This window comes from Anoplophora glabripennis, unplaced genomic scaffold, assembly GCF_000390285.2.
Source record: "Anoplophora glabripennis isolate ALB-LARVAE unplaced genomic scaffold, Agla_2.0 scaffold724, whole genome shotgun sequence".
Classification (NCBI taxonomy): Eukaryota; Metazoa; Arthropoda; class Insecta; order Coleoptera; family Cerambycidae; genus Anoplophora; species Anoplophora glabripennis.
In genome coordinates this window covers 70,157-92,445 of record NW_019416800.1, presented here as the reverse complement: position 1 = coordinate 92,445, position 22,289 = coordinate 70,157, and the positions used below count along the sequence as shown (strand labels likewise).

General features: G+C 31.9%; 1 protein-coding gene across 4 annotated transcripts in view; it reads left to right on the top strand.

Moving 5' to 3' along the window:
• LOC108913421 (synaptosomal-associated protein 25) overlaps positions 1–12,111 on the top strand; it is a 56,002-nt gene extending 43,891 nt beyond the window's left edge. For 3 of the 4 annotated variants that reach the window (XM_018718968.1, XM_018718970.1, XM_018718969.1), the window contains exons 6-7: positions 2,931–3,204; positions 7,690–8,285. In XM_018718968.1, coding sequence (XP_018574484.1) covers positions 2,931–3,204; positions 7,690–7,752 — 337 coding nt within the window. In that variant the 3' untranslated portion in view covers positions 7,753–8,285. Of the gene's footprint in view, positions 1–2,930; positions 3,205–7,689; positions 8,286–11,551 lie in introns of those variants that run through there. The other variant, XM_018718971.1, reaches the window with a different exon arrangement.
• Positions 12,112–22,289: the final 10,178 nt, after the last annotated feature.

Sequence of the window (22,289 nt, the reverse complement as noted above, 5' to 3'; positions counted from 1 at the left end):
AGCAATTGAAAAAAGCGGACAATTTCGACCATTTTTGAGCTCTTGCGCATAAACAAATTATCGGAATTTAATCGGACTTGTCTTATTTTACAGATTTATTTAATACCTACCTTTTTTGTATAAACCTTTTTTCTCTATGAATAACAGTTTTTTTACGCGAGTCAAAAAACCACTTTTCCATAATTTTGACCATTGTTTTAACAGTTTCCCAACTAGTCTCGAGTTGATTTTTTGATATTTTGTTTATAACACGTTTCTGAACAGTATTCCGCAGAGAAACTTCTAATAGTATTTTTTTCCCGAAAAAAAGCTATAATGACTGGCCGTTTAGGAAATGAATTAAAAGTTCGTATTCTGTTAAAATTAGTAATGTGTTTTTAAATCAAATCCTAAATTTCACAAATTTTGAGCTGAATTTCGGCCATTTCGAAAATTGTCGAGTCGAAATTTGCCTTGTTTACAGGTGGCAAAATACCCAATAAATAATAAAAAAAAATCAAAAACTTTGCCACAAATAAGTGATTTTAGACAGTATCTTGCCTTGTTGGATTTATCTACACGAAGTGAACTTACAGGGCCTAAGTCACTTCCCTACGATTTCGGATTACAGAGATATAAACTCAAAAGCCATCATCCAAAAACCATCATTGGTTTGAGAGCAGATTTCCAGAGTCATTTCCAGACTGACGCTCACAGTTATTTTTTTTTTTAACAGAATTCAGATGATAGAGGCGAACTACTTACTGTCTCAAAAAGATTGTTTCATGTATTTGTTACGTCTCAATTTCCGCTGTGACACCTATCTGCATGGACGATTTTATAGACGTGCATACAATAAATAATTTTAACGTAGATAACTCATTTTTCTTGTTCGATAAATAGGTTGGAAGGGGTAGATGGGAGAATGACACACAAACTGTTTGTTTTCCACGACAGAGCATATGTTAAACAGTCGTGCAAAATTAAGGAAACGTAAGATAAACATACGAAGTAAAAATATGCTTTTTTCGCATGGATTTCTATGGCTTACTTTATCGCTCTCACGTAACTTCAGATAGACCATCGGTCCTTTCCTACCCTGTATATTTACACTACCATAAAATAGGTTCTCACGTCAGCACAATAAAAATCTAATTTACTTCAAGGATAATAGTAAATTATATGTTTGCTGTAATATGCTAGCGAACTTTTTTGTGTGGGAATCTTCCAAATTATTTCAAATCGTGTTTATGTACAGAACGATTCAGTTTTAAATTGACTCATAGAACTTCCAAAGGTATGTTGTGTGAATGTCTTAGAGATGATTTTATATGATAAAATCAAGGTGCCGTAAATTTCATTGTTTCATTATTCTTATTAAGATATTTTTTGCCCATTTATATGTAAATTTAACGCTTCTGTTCATTATTCATTAAAACCATAAAACCATAGTGTACAGGACTATATTTATATACAATATATATGTGTGCTTTGTTCACATAAAAATTACTGACAGATAAATATTGTTATTAAGGCTTTTAGAACCAGTTTAGATCGGAAACTTTTTCTACAGTTGCACATTTTTTTGTAAATCTGTAAGTACCCTATAATTTTACACTGATTGTGAATTGGAAATGATTGTTCCATTCGTTCAATGCGTCGTTTACCCGAAATTTGTTTCAGAGTTTCCCATCCAAAATGATCAGCGCTGTACTTTTTTATTTTCGACTTTAAGAGGTGGTATGAGATTTTAGTTGAATTTTCTACTAACGGATGGCGCAGTTAAGGCATAGTCTAGCACGTCATAGTTTTAAATTGTCACATCATGATTTCGCACTAAAATAAAAAAACGGATAAAGTTTTGTACCATATTATTTCATTTTATGGTAGGTAATTAAAACAACAAATTAATCAATAATCTCTGTCATTGTTTACAATCTGCTCTCACCTTTTGAATAATTTCTTGATACCATTTCGCTAAAAATCGTCTGATTGTGTATCGAAGAAGTTGGTGAGCCAGTTTTTGAGGTCCTCATCCTTGGCCAAGGTTATAGGCCCCATACACTATCAAACAATTTGCACAAACTTTTGTTGTACAACATAATATTGTAGAACTTAGTGATTATATACACGATACCACAGTTTGTGCAAATTTATTGAAAATAGGCAATTTTTTATATTTTTAAGCAGTTTGTTCGCGCTTGCCTGGTATCGTTAATTTTGTTTTTAAATTAATTTTGTTCTTAAAAATGTCTGCACTTTTCAAATTTCGATTTTTATTAAGTTCACTTTTAACTTTCCATAGTTTGGGTAAATCGCGATTCATCTGCATAAATTCTCGCCAAAATTCTTTATTTCCAACCGTAGATAAAGCCATTTAATTTATTTTTTAAAATCGCTTGAACAACTCTAGTTGTATGACACTATTCGTTTGTTACGTTGTACAACACCTTCATACATTCACATACACGTTCAAACCTGTTTGAGTAAGTCACGCGTTGCACAAATAATTTCAAACAAGATCGAATTTACTCAAACTGTTGCGCAACAGCTCCAGTCAAGACATACATGATCAAAATGTTTGCACAACGCCCTCTATTGTGCAAATTTTTGGTTTGACATGGAACGGAAAAGGTGATCTGGAGTACGGCGTATGCGATTCTATAGTAGGATCATATTCGATGCAAAGTAATAAATCATTGCCTGTCAAGGGAACCAATGCAGTACGCTCTTACGGGTTTTAGAAATTGAATAATTTCTTTATACATTATGAAGGGACGAAGGGATCAGTTCACGTCTGGCACCCTTGTTCCTACAAAAATTGCTTTATTCTCATAAACTATTTATTTTAAATGCAATTTATTATAAATCCAATTTGTTTTTTAAATTCCACATATGTACTACATTTTACCTCTGTACACAATTTGCAATACGTACTTCTTTTGTTTCAGGGGATCGTCATTCAAAGAGGACGAAGGCACATGGAAAGGCAACGACGACGGCAAGGTGGTTAACAACCAGCCCCAGAGGATGATGGATGACCGCAACGGCATGGGCCCCCAGGGTGGCTACATCGGCCGCATCACGAACGACGCCAGGGAGGACGAGATGGAGGAGAACGTCGGTCAGGTCAACACCATGATCGGCAACCTGCGCAACATGGCCATCGACATGGGCTCTGAGCTGGAGAACCAGAACAGACAGGTCGACCGCATCAATCTCAAGGTAATTTCTTATCTGCCTCCGCTCGTTTTTCTTTTTTTCGGTGTTTGATAAAGCCTAGCTTTCTGGAAGTTTGTCGTTTTGGTTGCGGTAAGTTTTCTCTCTTGAACTTCACAAGTGTGGAAACTTTGGAAGCATGCTTCGGATTTGGTGTAACTTTATCTCACAGTGTGTACTCACTACTGTGTTACAGACACGTAATTAAAATTTCGTTGGAAATTAAAATTAGGTTGCATCCATCAAAATTAAATTAATTAAATGCTTGTTCTGAACATGCTATTGTTTTCAATAGTAACTGACATACTGGGATGGCCAGAAGTACGGAATAAAATTCATATCTTCTGAATGAGTAATTTTTTTTTAAACGCCGAAACACGTTAACTGATTTTGATTTTTTCCCATATTTCGGTTATATAATAATTAATTTTTCTTCAACCGCCTAACCCCCAGCTACCCCTACTTTTTTTTTTAAATGGAAACATAAGGCATGAGGGGGCTCGTTGAAAAGCTTATAGAAAACCGAATCCAGCCATACCAAATAAACAAGTTTTATTTTTTCAATAGCAAGGTTTTTAGGGTTGTATAAAACACCTACTTAACAAGTGAAATAAAATTTAATTATCTTCAGTGTTATCCTCCATGAATTTGCACAGAATAAAATAAAGAATTTGAAACTGTACCTATCACTGCTAACGCAAAAAAGATATATTTTTTATGTTGCGTTTTTTTGGCACCACTTACTTGCCAGGCTTTCTGGTTAATTTTTCGCTTTAGTTGTAAATTGGAGTTCGAAACGTTACTATTGTGTCAAAATCAAGTTATTTACTGAATTGCAATGGTATTGTCGGAAAGGCAACGCATCGAAATCTTGATATTGCTTGGATGTGGAGACAAAATAAGAAGTCAGGCTGAAGTGCGCGATTTATTTAATGCGAAATATCCCGAAAACCAAATCTCGCAAGGGACAGTTAGTAAAATATTTCACAAATTTGAGGAACACGGTACAGTACAGACTTTGCCCAAAACTGGACGGGCACGTGCTTTGAATGAAGAAAAGAAATTAGACATTGCATTAGAACTTGTTGAAAATCCTCATACTTCAACTGTTTCATTGGCCCGCAATCACGATGCTTCTCGAACTGCAATTCGAATGTTTCTGAAACAAGAGAAATACCACCCCTATAAGGTATGTCTTGTCCAAGAGCTTTTGGAAGACGATTATGATAGGCGATTACAATTTTGTGAGGAAATGATGAGACGGTGTGACGACAATAATGGTTTTCAACGAGACGTACTTTTTTCGGATGAAGCTACGTTTTATTTAAATGGAGTGGTTAACAGGCACAACTATCGCTTTTGGTCCCAGGAAAATCCACACTGGACATGCGAATCGCATACGCAGCATCCACAAAAAGTTAATGTATGGGCAGGTATCATCAACAACAGAATCTTGGGCCCATTCTTTTTTGAAGAAAATCTTACTGCCGCACGCTACCTGGATTTCCTAACATTTGACCTGATACCTGCTCTAGCTGTGATTTTCCCTCATGAAATTGATCCAGATATACCGAATGAAAGAATTTGGTTCCAACAAGATGGCGCTCCCCCACATTTTGGTATTGATGTTCGAAGATACTTAGATGAAATGTTTCCAAATCGCTGGATTGGTAGACGGGGTACAGTTGAATGGCCGCCAAGATCCCCCGACTTAACACCCCTGGATTATTTTCTTTGGGGATATTTGAAAGAAAGAGTCTACCAGGACAGACCGGATAATATTGAGAATTTAAAGAACAAGATTAGGGCGGAGATGCATAATTTACCAGCTGAAGTCATTCAGAATGCTGTGGACAGCTTTTACTATCGTCTTGGAGAATGCCAAATAGTGAATGGAGGACATTTTCAGCATTTGCGACATTGAGTTTATTTTTGTAAATTATCTAGTTGTTTCAATTTCTAAATGAAAAAAAACTTGTTATTGAAAAAATAAAACTTGTTTATTTGGTATGGCTGGATTCGGTTTTCTATAAGCTTTTCAACGAGCCCCCTCATGCCTTATGTTTCCATTTGAAAAAAAAGTAGGGGTAGCTGGGGGTTAGGGGGTTGAAGAAAAATTAATTATTATATAACCGAAAGATGGGAAAAAATCAAAATCAGTTAACATGTTTCGGCGTTTTAAAAAAAATTAACTCATTCAAAAGATTTGAATTTTATTCCGTACTTCTGGCCATCCCTGTATAAAATTAGGCAGTGGTATATTATACTGAGTATAATAAGACGTTGGACAAATTTGAATGGGATACTACAAGGAACAAGATTCAAACTATTTTATTCTACATTCATTTTTAGAAAATGTTCTTTGACTTTGGTTCTACAAAATTGTTCATAGTTCATGAAATTTTTTGGTTATAAATTGTTTCGTATAGAAATATTTATAAAAAGGTTTTTTTTTAGCTGAACCTTGAGCAATTGTGCTTACATTTTTTAATTTTATTTTTTCGTGGTATGAAAACCGTTTATTCCAAGAGCAATCAGAGGTCCTAGAGAATAATTATTTAATCGAACAAACTATGTACAATTCAGTATTTCTGTATTTTGACGATTTTTCACAGACTTAACTGTCCAAATTTTTTTTGCGGGAAAATGAAAGAGAAATAAAAATATGTTCTTCAAACTGATTTTTATTCCCTTGTATACCAATATGGAAAACTGCGAAAACACGAAATTATCAGGGAATATCAGAGGTCTGAAAAAGTCGGGGAATTTTTCAAACTTATTTATATATTTTTAAAGTTCTTGCGTTATAATTGACCATTATTTACTAGGTGCTACCACTGGATCTCACTAAATTATACTGTTGGCATTATCATTAACGTTTTTGTTAAATGATGATAGAACTCTCAGAATAAGAAAAAAAGTCCCATAACCATGGTTCGAGAAATTCTTAGAGATACTGCATTTTAAGTTACAATTGCTGAAGTTGATTTTTAAGAATACATTCGACATGTTTAAATGCAAACAAATGAAAATTTACACAGGTATTCCAATTTTTATCGTCTATCTATAAATTTGCAGCGTTAATAAAATTTCGCACCATTTTTCTTAATATTTTTTTTCTACAACGAATGCTGCTTAGTAATGTGTTTGTTTTTAATTATGGCCAACTCAACTCTGTTTAATTTAGAAAAAAATACTTTATACATGTATGTATATATTTTGGAAAGTACAAGAAAATGAAGTGTTACAATTTCAGAAAAAAGTCCCACTGCAATCGTTACGGGTGTTATAAAAAATATCAAAATTTTCACACTAAAAAAATATTGAAAACCTGTTTAGACTTGACTTGAATGTCTTTCTTAAGAAAAGTGGCGGTAAAATCTCAGTTTTCTATATTTAATAACAATAGACCTTTTTAGTAGTGACGTCACATACGCCAAATAATAGGGCCCCATAGTGCACATCGTTGTGAAGAATTTCCCAATATTTTTACTGGATCGATTTCGACTTTATGTACCAGGGACATAAGTGCCAAAAAAATTTCTTCTTTGTCACGATTTTAAATATCGCGATATTCTGGCAATATTAGAAATATTAAGAAGTTTCAATCCCCAAGTGACAAACTAATAGAATTATAGGATTTATATATTTAAATTTATGGAACAATATTGACTTTTATAGTAATTAATAAATTAAAATTATGTCAATGTTACGGAGCATGCGCATTAAAGGTAATTTCATGGAAGCGAAGTAGCCTCGCAACAAGAAAAGTTTGGTATGTGCTAAGAGTACGTCTATAATAAATCACTTTAAAAAAAACACTCGATAAACACACTGCGCCATTGTTCTATGGCTAGAAATTGGCCTCAATGATTTGGGATCGAGGGGGATTATCCCTCTTTATCCTGCCTCATCTCGTGTAGGCCTGGACNAAAAATGGAAATATATAATTAAGTATTTTAGACTCGATTTTATTCAATATCTGCAAGCAAGTATATCGATCTACTTACTTTCTAGCCATAAAGAATATTGCAGAATCTTTGCATTGACAGCAAATTGTCCCGCTTCAAGCACACGATCCTCCTTAAAATGACTCAAATGATTTATTAAAAAATTTGTCTTGTGTCTGAAGTGCGAGCACTTTTAAGGATACAATGAGAGTTCTGAGTACTGACTATCTTGTATAATAATTTGAACTTTTTACAATAATTCTTAAACTTGAAATTTTTGCTATTTGACACCAATTATGTCGTATATTTTTTTTCGCCTTTACATTAAGACCAAACTATATTTTACTGGGGAGAAAGTCTCTCTACACATCTAAGGGACCCATTCGCCAAATACGAATGACCTATTAATTTCTGCTTGGACTTTTCAATAATCTTGATGTTGTTTGTTTTACATTGCTACTTCGTTCACTCCACGACACAACTACAACATCAACAAAAACCTGTACACTGTGCCATCGCCCTCATGGTTGTATGAAAACAGGGCGAGTCCAATGCAATGAGGATAGATTTGGCCAATCAGCGAGCCCACGACCTTCTCAAGTAGACACAAAACACAAAAACACTGAAATTATTAGACTTTTTTGCGCATCTGACCCGTTTCCATCACCTGCGTTGCATCTTGTGTTCGCCGCTTTACCGGACGTCGGACAATATTCGTTTACGTTGTTTACCAAACAGTCCTTTATGTAAAACTGACGTTTTATTAAACAATTGCTCAATCTTCGTTGGATTGGGGTCAAAATTAATGTTTTTACAAGAATATAATCTTCATTGTAATAATAAAATATTAACATCGGTAATGATAGTTGAAGTAGAATGGACAATTGGCAATAATTGGACTAAATTTGTTTAAACATGTTATTTTTGAATATAACAATAATTATTAACAACGTTCATATCAACGATCCTCTTTTTTCATTTTTTATTTCTTAATTATTTTATTTTCTTTCCAATCTGCCTAAACTGCTCGTTATATCGATAAGAATTGGATACAAATATCTCTATTCTATATTTTAACACTTTGAATGTAGCAATTTAATAAATCAGTTAATAATAAAAAAAATATTGTACATGAAAGTTATTTTTTTATTTACTAAACCCCTTTCAACGAAGCTAAATAGTATGATACGGAACTAGATGCTGACCACAGTGGTGCATTACCCTGTACACGCAGGAAAAAGTAAATACACAAGACAAATCCGTAATAGTATATTACGTAATAAGTGTTGTAAAAAGCATTTTATGCACGAATGGAAAAGTTACGCACGACGCCGCGTAGCGGCGAGTGCGTAATTCTATGAGTGCGTAATTGCATTACACCACGTATTACGTACTATACTTTACCTACGACCACTACTGTAAATACTTAAAAACACACCGTCTGCGATCAATGTAAGATTCCTCTATTACGTACGGTAAAAAATCGCACAGCTTGGTAAAAAAATCGTACAGTTTTCCTAGCAACCACCTAGCAACGGTGAATACAAACAGTATAGTATTGACCGTTGCTAGGTGGTTGCTAGGAAAACTGTACGATTTTTTTACCAAGCTGTGCGATTTTTTTACCGTACGTAATAGGAATCTTACATTGATAGCAGACGGTGTGTTTTTAAGTATTTACAGTAGTGGTCGTAGGTAAATATATTGTATCCATATATTTTTATGTTACTCAGCTTCATTGAAAAATTTGTTTGATGTGTCATCAATATTTGAAACATCTTCAGCAGAAGTTCTTGAAAATGCAAAATGAACAAATTGTGGAATAATGTGTAAATAAACTAGTTCATGTTCGTTTTAAAAATATTCCTAAAATAATTAGGTATATCAAATGAAGTTATATTATGTTCTTTGATGCCAACATATTCAAGTATGTTAAAGAAATAATTTCATAGGTGTTCTAATTATTAATGAATACATAAAATGAAAATAAAAAATATTAGATGCAAATAGTGCTATTAAAAAAACACTTCATATTCTCGCGAACTTTCAGACTCGTGTTATTTGTACAGCTGTAACATGACTTTAGAGAAAGATCAGAACAAAATTCAGCGTTGATGATTTAGCTAAATCATTCTTGCATTTTAAAAAAGTTGACTTGGATAGATTTTTTTGTATCAAAGAATATACAGGGTGTTTTGGAAAGAGGTATAAATTCAGAAGCTCATAGAACATCAAAGAATAAGACGTTCTTGTGGACCATCCTCTTTTCTTTTTGAGACATGACGTTAAAAAATGATTTTTAAAAACCAAATTTTTTGAGAAAAAATGCAATTGACTGTCCCAAAATCAATTAACTTCCATTCCTTAATATACGAGGTTCCGTAAACGAATGGGTTACTTCAAGAGGAGTTTCCTTGGATGAGAATAAACTAATTTAGATCAAGCTATCTTAATACTGTTTGGTTCCTTAAAAAGTGATGGTCCTTCAAAAACATTTCTTTTTCTTCCATTTGTCACTTTTAAATACATATACCAATTTTATATATTAGGTAATGTTTTTGGGATAATCGGAAATGAACAGTTCAATTTTCATTGAAATATCTTAAAATGTGACGGAATTATCTTAAAAACTAAAATGAATACACTTTTTTTCAAGGCTGATAACTTTTTAAGGAAGCAAAATAGTACTAAGGCAACTTCATTTTCACTGAAGAAACTTACCCTTCTTTCTGCTCGTTCGTTGTACATCCTGCATATTAACAGAAACTGGTTGACTTTGGAGCAGTCAATTGCATTTTCAGTGATTTCAACAGGAGTGCCTTTTTTTGTAAAATGGAATTTTACATTTGCAGGGCAGGTGCATGTAGGGGTGTCCAAAATATTGTAATTAAAAAAAATTTATATCTGCAACGCTTTACCGTAGAAGTACCAAATTTGGTAAGTACATGATTTAGGTTTATTATTGGTCTTCTTGGGGATGACGCCCCTAAAATTGTACCGAACTTTTTTTTCATTGACTGAATTGAAAAATAGTAATATTAATTCCCAGCAGAATTTAATTTAAAAATTTTTTTACTCTTGTTAAATTTTAAAAAACTTTATGGTTTTCAAGAAAAACCGTATTAACTGACACAAGATTTTAACAGTGTTCATTACAAAATAATCAAAAAGTCAGTAGTAGGCTTTGTCTTTCAAAGACAATTGGTCAAATAAATTTTACTTCACTTCTCTCCTAATCTACAAAAAGAACAAAATAATTTTATTACTAACTGTCAAGTTTGAAAGATAAATTAATTGCCTATTACTGACTTTTCGATTATTTTCTAATAAACACTATTAAAAACTTGTTTCAGTTAATACGGTTTTTCTTGAAAACCATAAAGCTTTTTAAAAGTTAACAAGAGTAAAAAAACTTATAATTAAATTCTGCTGTGAATTAATATTATTTTTCAACTCGAGTCAGGGGCGAGTCATCCCCAATGGACACCTTGTAGTGTTTCAATTAACTTTAAATCATAGTCAAAGAAGACCAGTAGTAAACTTAAATCATGTACCAAATTTGGTTCTTCTGCGGTAAAGTGTTGCAGAGATATTAATTGTTTTCGAAATTTGGGGCACCACTTTGGGGGCTATTACCTCCTCAGGGGTGCAACTTTGTATATAGGTAAGTTTGGTTAAATTACAATATTTTGGACACCCCTACAAGCACCTGCCCTGCGTCGGTTTTTACGAGGGACACCCTGTATATTATATTTAATAATATAAGGCACACACTATACAAAATCTTAACCTCAAGAAAGTTGTCATAAAATCTCATTGGGAATGGCTGTATCTAGCAACCTCTAGCGGATGGTCAAATATTACCAGTAGTGACTTATTTAATACATTAAAAATTTTAACGGTACCAAATTTCAATGCATTACATTTTTGTTTGGAAGAGGTATGGCTAAAAGTTGATCTACCTTAAAAATAAAAAATGATAGGTCATGGTTCGTAGGAAATTATCTTCTCATTTTTGAAGAATTTAATATCTAATAAAGTCGAGTACACATCTGAGCACAAATTGGTAGGAGACAAGGTGAAAACCAAACAAAATCCATAGGATTTCCTTGTCTTGTCTCGTACCCGTTCGCGATGAGATGTTTACTGAGCTTAAAGTTAAATGAAGTTGGTTGCATACATTATAAGAGACATATATTTTTTTAAGCTACGAGTAGTTCGGTTCAGCTTTGTTGACGATTTACTTTGCCGATGATCGGAACGTTATGACCATTCTTCGGACGGGAATGTATTTGACATAAAGGTAATTAGATATTCCAAAAGAGTTATAATTTTGGAAACGGGTCAGATGGCAGGTAGTGGAATATGTGATGGGGCACACTGGTTATTAATTTGTTGGTTAGGGTGAGAGCAACGAAACGCGCATAGCAGTGGCCAACCAGCGTGCCAATAAACTCCTCAAGTCCTAAGGGGAGCGGGATAACAAGTCGCCTTTTATACTCTTCTCTCAAATCTCGATGTTATGGCTTAGTCGTATCTAGTTTACTAGTTATCTATACTGTTGTTATTATTATTGCTGTACCCAGTCCGGTAGTCCTTTCTAGTAGCTGTTTAAGGCCACGTGGACATTGTAAAAGCGGTGCACATACACAATGCGATTTCGTTCGGGGGCGTCGCGATCAATAGCTGGCAAAATCCCGAGCTGTGACGACAGATTTGCTATTGATCCGCGACTAGCGCGGCTGGACAAAAAATAAATGGTTTCTTGGGCATAAGGCTCTGAAGAGAATTTGATCTTGAAAGGAGCAGTAATTGAGAAAAATTATTTCTGCGTTGTCCAGTCGAAAGATTTTTCAGTAAATCAACGAATCAACCAATTGTTGTTTTCTAGCAAACTGCCAGTAAATCGAAAACTGTTTCTTAGAAAAAACTTTTAATCAACAGAGTGTTCCAATTTATAGATGTACAGNTACACATATACATATGTATATATTTTGGAAAGTACAAAAAAATGAAGTGTTAAAATTTCAGAAAAAAGTCTCACTGCAATCATTTGTTATAAAAAATAACAAAATTTTCACACTAAAAAAATGAAAACCTGTTTAGACTTGACTTGAATGTCTTTCTTAAAAAAAGTGACGGTAAAATCTCAGTTTTCTATATAATAATAATAGACCTTTTTAGTAGTGACGTCACAAACGCCAAATAATAGGCAAACCCATAGTGCACATCGTTATGAAGAATTTCCCAATATTTTTACTAGATCGATTTTCGACTTTATGTACTTTGGACATAAGTGCCAAAAAAAGTGTCTTCTTTGTCATGATCTTAAATATCGCGATATTCTTGCAATATTAGAAATATTAAGAAGTTTCAAACCCCAAGTGACAAACTAATAGAATTATAGGATTTATATATTTAAATTTATGGAACAATATTGACTTTTATAGTAATTAATAAATTAAAATGTTACGGAGCATGCGCATTAAAGATAATTTCATGGAAGCGAAGTAGCCTCGCAACAAGAAAAGTTTGGTATGGGTTAAGAGTATGTCTATAATAAATCACTGGAAAAAAACAGTCGATAAACACATTTGTGCAGCACAACACCAGGAAAAACAATAAAAATACTTAGTAGAACTAGAAAATGCCAAGATAAAAGAACAGAAGAGAAAATACGCTAATGATAACAGCGATGGCTTATCAATAAGATCTCACCTGCGTATGAGGCTATCCCGTCCGAGCATGCGCATTAGGAATAGCACGGCTAATGTTAAATTTTTTACTTTATTTAAATTTATGAATATTCTTTTATATCGTTTTTTGTAAGTTTTAAGCGCATTAATTAGTGCATCTATTTTACGAAACACGTGTTGGTTGTTCATTTCTATAGTATCTATGTAAATAGTACACAAGGGTCAGATTCGGTCGGTACAATTTCAACTATGACAATTTATTGAGGGTTGCCTAAATATGTGACGTCACACTAAAAGAGTCTATTGAGATACTCTAGCTTGACGTCGAAAATGGGATTCATCGGACAGGGTGTATCTCCGAGAGATCGACTTTCATGAATTAATTTCTAAAATTTGCAAATTATATAAACGACCAATCCTGTCTTAAAATATCGTTTCTTTTACTATCCATTCTAGAAAATTGGTTAGAACCACATGCCCATTTTGTCCAACGCCCAAAGCACCACTGCATATTATCATAGAAAAATTACCATTTCAGTACAATGAGTAATGATGTATAATTACCATTATCATAAGTGGAAATCATTCTGTGTTGACTATTGGAAAAGCATTGGAAAAGTTTCCGTTTAAATTATTTAAAAAAATTAATGTACCTACATTCGAATCCGGTCATGTATGGCACGTTATTTTGTCGTTAAATTTATTTTTACAATTTGGGATTGTCTACATAAATGTTAAAATAATAGATATTTTAAAACTGAACTAGTCTGGAAAATATAGATTTTTCAAACATTTCGAATTTTTTAGTATTAAATTTGTATAACCTTTTTCATTTTATAACATATGTATAATAGAATTAAACAACATAATAGTTCATTTAATTTAAATAATATTATTTAGTTCCCATATGTTTTAACCGGAAATTTTTAGATATATTATTTAAATGTGTCTGCTTATTACTATTTTGGAAACGATGAAACTCAAAAGATTGTAGAGTAAGAGTAGTGCTGGTGAGATAAATTTACACCTGATTATAATAAACCCTACGACGTCCTAGATGTGCAATAATTAATATATTTTAACGTCATTTTATTACAATAAAGCTAAATTATTCAGTATTGTATGATAATTATTAGCTAACGTAGTTTTTAAAAATCTCACTTATTCTGTAACAATAATTATGCATATTACATTTTGTAAAACAATGGTGTCAGTAATAACTATTACTGCTTTTTGGAGATATCGATAGTTTTATTGCACAGTCTACTAAAAATACAATCTAATTTTATTTTTGATACACCTTAGAGAATTATTGGGCAATCAGAAATCATTTTGTATCTAAGATTCCGGAGATTTCAGGAAATCGTCCGAAAAGCTTTGAGTTCATTATCTTTCCCGTAAAATAGGACAGTGGAATCACACAGTCCAGATCTGTGTTAGCCTTTCCGTATGTAGTTAGTATCAAACCGTGTTAAACTATCTCTAACTAACTCTTACATGCTCCTGTTTTCTCTCGAGAAACTAAAGCAGACCCCATAATGAGAAATCTAAAAGCAATGGCTGATGTTAATTAATTTTATATTTTGCTACTATTGTGTTCATTCTTTCTTTGTGAATTATGGATATTGATTGCCCAATAATCTCTAGGGATCGTAAGTTTTTACTTTATAAAATGGGTGGAATTGGTAATTTTTAACTAAAGGAGTATTGTTTCTAACAAAATTTGAAAGTTTTGCCTTATACAGGGTGATTCAAGTTGTAATTTTTATCAATGTATACTACTACCAAAAAAGAACTTTTTACACGAATGTATCGAAAAATGTTTTGTTTTCGATATACATGCTGTTATACAGAGTGTCAGGTTTTAATCGGGAGAATTTAAAATGCGATAGAACTCGCAAAAATAAAAAGAAAAGATCACATGAACTTGTATGTTTTACAGTTTCGTTTCCGGGAAACAGGGTATTAATAAAAAAATTTTTTTCAAATATTCCAAAAAAAACTTGTCCAAATAGAGATTGGAGGTTATCATCACAAATATATACTCTAAGTAAGTTTAGTCAAGTCAGATTGTAATTACGTCAGCTTTTTAATTTTTCTGTATTAAAAATTATTTACTGTTTGATATCTATAAACCCTTATTTTAAAAAAATATAAAAGTTAAGATTTTCTCATAAAATTGTGAAAAGTAATTATAAAAAATTAATATGATTCATTATTGATTAACACATTTATTTCTTTGTATTCTTTTTTTCGCCTTTTTCAAATTCACTTTGTACTCGTGTCCTCAGATCAATTACATCAAAAACGGTAAGAGATATGATATTTTGACAAGAGTATCATATTTCTAAAAGTACAAGAAAAATACAATTATACAAGTTGTTCAAAAGATAGGAAAGGTAGGAACATGTATGGATCTTCTCAATTTTTTGCCAGTAGATTAATAAAAAACCTCAAATTAGCCTTGATGGTTGACCGTTTTACAACAGTAAAAAGTTTCAAATTCGTATCTTGTTTATTTTTAGACATATGTAATAAAATGTTATTTTAAAGCGCTACATTTATCATCATGTACATATATTGAAAAGTTTGTCATTAAAACTTGAATCACTCGGTATATTGTGTAAGAATAAATATATAACGCTTACATTACTAACGTTGTTTAAAACTTTGCAAACATTTACAGTCAGTTTTGATAAGCTTTTTGAATGCCTATTTCTTTTCTTGGCACAACCAATTCGCAGTTTTGCACATTTCTTAAAGCAAGAAATTTGTTATTGTATTTTACATTTTTTTTTGTTGCATAAATCAACAAAATTTTAACATCAGCAGCGAATTAAGTATAAAATATTTAGATTTGAATAAAACAAATTACATACAAATTTTGGTATTGTGTTTTTTTAAATAATCCATCATTTAGATAACTACAATCTTGTAGTGGTATCTTATATTAAGGAATCGATCTTGGGCAGAGGTTGTTAACCTTGAAGGGACGTTGGAAACATTACCAAACTTACAAAAACATGCCTACGATTGCGTAATATATTTCGTTATCCTAGAAGGTCCTAACGACATCCGCTTATCGATTTGGTCATGGTACCCTAACCTCTTGCGATGCTTAATCACCTTAAAGATGGCTGAACAAATATTTTTAACGTATTTCAATACCAAATATCATAGATAACAAATTTCCTGCATACTAATTTATATTAATTATGATTTATATTTTTTTTCAAAAAGCTTTAAAATGCATCCTTTAATTGTGCAGAAAGACAAACTTCCCATAACTTTTTAACGTGTTGCATGTATATTGTTATTATAACTGTGGAAAATGGAACTATAATGTTTCTTATTACACTGCGGCAACTCATGAATGTTTAACAAATTCGATAAATGACACAGATAAGAGAAATTAAATGAAAATAAAAATAATTGCTCTTCGTGTTTAGTGTAGGGAATGTTACTTCAAACTTAAGTAATTTTATTTTCCACAATACATTAAAAAAACAGCATAGGGCTTTCAGAAATATTCTTAAAGGTGCTATGATTTTGATAAAGGCGTCAGACAAAACATATAAATCGAAGATGTAGACATTTGAGTATAATCCAAGTAGCTTTGATTTTAGAGTGGTTGAATGAACAGCAGTAGCTATTGATAATGTTGATGGGAGATCCATCCTTTGTTTAAATTTCTGTATGTAAATTATGGCTATTAGAACGTGGGGCCTGTTTTTTACAAGTATTTTTCGAATTTTTAATCCTTACTACTCATTCTGCAAAATTAGAAAAATGAAGAATAATTCTGTTTCATAAAAAAAGAGAAAATGTATTTTACATTAATGTTGTGTTTTATGGAGCTTTAACTTATCATTTTTCAGTCTGCAGTATCAATGTCATTCACAGATGCCATTTTGAAAAGGACGCTTGTATATCCGTTAGGAAACAAATTACTCTTCACTTTTCTCAAAATCTAATTTGAAAATTAAAAGAAGAAAGTGCAAACTCTTTTAATAAATGAAAAAAACTTTGTTAGCTCCGCTTTTCTCTTTCTATTCTTTTTCAATGTATAAATGAAAAAAACTTTGTTAGCTCTGCTTTTCTCTTTCTATTCTTTTTCAATGTTTCTCTTTTCGAAAGTTGAAAAACAGGCCCCGCACTGCGCCAATGTTGAGGTTTCAATTTTTGACCATTCTGATCGTACCTAATCTTGAATTTTAATATACCGTACGAACAAATTTACTTATATTATATACAAGGTGTTTCATAATGACGTGCAAATATTTTAAGTAGGTATTTAAAAAGTCATTTTAGGGGGGGGAGGGGTACTGCCAATACATTTTTTCGAATTTTTAGTTCATATTTGCATAGCTTTCCTATTGATAAAAAAAGAATTTTTGCAAAAGTCATGTCAAAAATGACGATCGTTTTTGGTACCTTATACTAATTATGTGTACCTAATCGGCAAGGAAAAATTATTTATTTTTTTGCTCGTAAACTGTTAAGTATACGAAAAAATGGGAAGAGTAAAAAAATTTCTAAATGAAATGTATTATTAAAAGCTATTTTTCTTGTTGGAATTAGCTAACGTAGAAAAAAGTTGTGAGAGAAATAAAACCAAAGGGTGCTAATTTCTTTCATTCAAAGACATAAACCAGAAAAAAAAAAGACTATCAAAAAATATCATTTAACTAGTTGTTAACGTGTACCAAAATTCAAATTTCTAAGCTTAACCGTTTTCGTGAAAAAAAAATAAAAGCTAATTTTTTCTGCCATTTTGAGATTTGAATATTTTCTCAGGGAGGAAGTACTTACTTAATTACTTTCTAAACACCTGCTTAAAATATTTGCACTTCATTATGAAACACCCCATATAAATATTTAATTTAAAGAGGATCACTATTATAAAATACAGCCAATTTCGTATTATTGAGATATATTATTTTTGCAATGCGAAATCAAATTCTGTGAATTATTATTCTGGAATTATTTACCTATTTGTTTTTATTTTTAATTATTGCTAAAAATTTGAATATTTAACATGGGTTCTTATGGTAAGACGAAAAAAATATAGACATTTACTCGAATCATTAATTAATAGATGAGAGAAAGACAAAAGTTGGTTTCCGGCCCCCGGGGAATTAATTTTTCCCGGGGAGTTTTCCCGGGGAATTAAATTATCAAACATAAAATGTCCTGACTTGTCGTCCGCCAAGTAATAAACGCGAAGGAGTAATGGCAACAGCGCAATAGAGAATGAATGGGGATAGGTGGCGGGAAATTTAAATAAACGTTTCGATACACAAATTACTCATTAGAAATGGATTGATTACATTCAACTTGTGTTTATTTGTGTAATTCAATTTTGAATAATAAAATAAAATGGGAAATTTTCAAATTATGTATGTGTTGTGAAATATTTTTTTTATTTATAAAGTACGGTAAACTTTCAATACAAGAAGTAAAAAAAACAGCAGCATGTAAACAATGAAATATTTATACTTTGCATCACAGCGCATATAACAATCTTATGAATTTCGACAAATTATACATTTTTAATATCATTTCAATCATTTTTTAGAATATTTTTGGCTGCAATAACATCGTATCACATTATAATAAATATCAAATTGTATTATACTTTCATAAATGCAATCGCTTTAAACCCTTGTTTTATAAGGAATATTTATATTCACAGAAGTGCATCATAATATAGTATGCTACTTATGTATGTAACATGTAACTAAATCATATTTAAACTTTTCCACACGAATCACTTCGTGATCACAGTTTATAGATAATCTAAAATACGTAAAAGTTATTTGCAAAAAGAATTTTGTGACTTGTACTTTATGTCGATTAGTTGATGCCCTCGAACGGTGTGCGGAGGTTCTGGCTCCACAATCTTCTCTTCAACACAGCTTTCCTACATAACGTATATAGGTACATAACAAGGACTGCCAACTTAGAAATAATAAACTCAGCATACTCGTGCGCTGTTGCCAAGTTTCTGTTGCAACTTTTGGCATTTATTTATGCATATTGGTTAAAAAATGGAAATATATAATTTTAAGTATTTTAGACTCGATTTTATTCAATATCTGCAAGCAAGTATCTCGATCTACTTACTTTCTAGCCATAAAGAATATTGCAGAATCTTTGCATTGACAGCAATGTCTCCCGCTTCAAGCACGCGATCCTCCTTAAATGACTCAAATGATTTATTAAAAAATTTGTCTTGTGTCTGAAGTGCGAGCACTTTTAAGGATACAATGAGAGTTCTGAGTACTGACTATCTTGTATAATAATTTGAACTTTTTACAATAATTCTTAAACTTGAAATTTTTGCTATTTGACACCAATTATGTCGTATATTTTTTTTCGCCTTTACATTAAGACCAAACTATATTTTACTGGGGAGAAAGTCTCTCTACACATCTAAGGGACCCATTCGCCAAATACGAATGACCTATTAATTTCTGCTTGGACTTTTCAATAATCTTGATGTTGTTTGTTTTACATTGCTACTTCGTTCACTCCACGACACAACTACAACATCAACAAAAACCTGTACACTGTGCCATCGCCCTCATGGTTGTATGAAAACAGGGCGAGTCCAATGCAATGAGGATAGATTTGGCCAATCAGCGAGCCCACGACCTTCTCAAGTAGACACAAAACACAAAAACACTGAAATTATTAGACTTTTTTGCGCATCTGACCCGTTTCCATCACCTGCGTTGCATCTTGTGTTCGCCGCTTTACCGGACGTCGGACAATATTCGTTTACGTTGTTTACCAAACAGTCCTTTATGTAAAACTGACGTTTTATTAAACAATTGCTCAATCTTCGTTGGATTGGGGTCAAAATTAATGTTTTTACAAGAATATAATCTTCATTGTAATAATAAAATATTAACATCGGTAATGATAGTTGAAGTAGAATGGACAATTGGCAATAATTGGACTAAATTTGTTTAAACATGTTATTTTTGAATATAACAATAATTATTAACAACGTTCATATCAACGATCCTCTTTTTTCATTTTTTATTTCTTAATTATTTTATTTTCTTTCCAATCTGCCTAAACTGCTCGTTATATCGATAAGAATTGGATACAAATATCTCTATTCTATATTTTAACACTTTGAATGTAGCAATTTAATAAATCAGTTAATAATAAAAAAAATATTGTACATGAAAGTTATTTTTTTATTTACTAAACCCCTTTCAACGAAGCTAAATAGTATGATACGGAACTAGATGCTGACCACAGTGGTGCATTACCCTGTACACGCAGGAAAAAGTAAATACACAAGACAAATCCGTAATAGTATATTACGTAATAAGTGTTGTAAAAAGCATTTTATGCACGAATGGAAAAGTTACGCACGACGCCGCGTAGCGGCGAGTGCGTAATTCTATGAGTGCGTAATTGCTTTACACCAAGTATTACGTACTATACTTTACCTACGACCACTACTGTGAATACTTAAAAACACACCGTCTGCGATCAATGTAAGATTCCTCTATTACGTACGGTAAAAAATCGCACAGCTTGGTAAAAAAATCGTACAGTTTTCCTAGCAACCACCTAGCAACGGTGAATACAAACAGTATAGTATTGACCGTTGCTAGGTGGTTGCTAGGAAAACTGTACGATTTTTTTACCAAGCTGTGCGATTTTTTTACCGTACGTAATAGGAATCTTACATTGATAGCAGACGGTGTGTTTTTAAGTATTTACAGTAGTGGTCGTAGGTAAATATATTGTATCCATATATTTTTATGTTACTCAGCTTCATTGAAAAATTTGTTTGATGTGTCATCAATATTTGAAACATCTTCAGCAGAAGTTCTTGAAAATGCAAAATGAACAAATTGTGGAATAATGTGTAAATAAACTAGTTCATGTTCGTTTTAAAAATATTCCTAAAATAATTAGGTATATCAAATGAAGTTATATTATGTTCTTTGATGCCAACATATTCAAGTATGTTAAAGAAATAATTTCATAGGTGTTCTAATTATTAATGAATACATAAAATGAAAATAAAAAATATTAGATGCAAATAGTGCTATTAAAAAAACACTTCATATTCTCGCGAACTTTCAGACTCGTGTTATTTGTACAGCTGTAACATGACTTTAGAGAAAGATCAGAACAAAATTCAGCGTTGATGATTTAGCTAAATCATTCTTGCATTTTAAAAAAGTTGACTTGGATAGATTTTTTTGTATCAAAGAATATACAGGGTGTTTTGGAAAGAGGTATAAATTCAGAAGCTCATAGAACATCAAAGAATAAGACGTTCTTGTGGACCATCCTCTTTTCTTTTTGAGACATGACGTTAAAAAATGATTTTTAAAAACCAAATTTTTTGAGAAAAAATGCAATTGACTGTCCCAAAATCAATTAACTTCCATTCCTTAATATACGAGGTTCCGTAAACGAATGGGTTACTTCAAGAGGAGTTTCCTTGGATGAGAATAAACTAATTTAGATCAAGCTATCTTAATACTGTTTGGTTCCTTAAAAAGTGATGGTCCTTCAAAAACATTTCTTTTTCTTCCATTTGTCACTTTTAAATACATATACCAATTTTATATATTAGGTAATGTTTTTGGGATAATCGGAAATGAACAGTTCAATTTTCATTGAAATATCTTAAAATGTGACGGAATTATCTTAAAAACTAAAATGAATACACTTTTTTTCAAGGCTGATAACTTTTTAAGGAAGCAAAATAGTACTAAGGCAACTTCATTTTCACTGAAGAAACTTACCCTTCTTTCTGCTCGTTCGTTGTACATCCTGCATATTAACAGAAACTGGTTGACTTTGGAGCAGTCAATTGCATTTTCAGTGATTTCAACAGGAGTGCCTTTTTTTGTAAAATGGAATTTTACATTTGCAGGGCAGGTGCATGTAGGGGTGTCCAAAATATTGTAATTAAAAAAAATTTATATCTGCAACGCTTTACCGTAGAAGTACCAAATTTGGTAAGTACATGATTTAGGTTTATTATTGGTCTTCTTGGGGATGACGCCCCTAAAATTGTACCGAACTTTTTTTTCATTGACTGAATTGAAAAATAGTAATATTAATTCCCAGCAGAATTTAATTTAAAAATTTTTTTACTCTTGTTAAATTTTAAAAAACTTTATGGTTTTCAAGAAAAACCGTATTAACTGACACAAGATTTTAACAGTGTTCATTACAAAATAATCAAAAAGTCAGTAGTAGGCTTTATCTTTCAAAGACAATTGGTCAAATAAATTTTACTTCACTTCTCTCCTAATCTACAAAAAGAACAAAATAATTTTATTACTAACTGTCAAGTTTGAAAGATAAATTAATTGCCTATTACTGACTTTTCGATTATTTTCTAATAAACACTATTAAAAACTTGTTTCAGTTAATACGGTTTTTCTTGAAAACCATA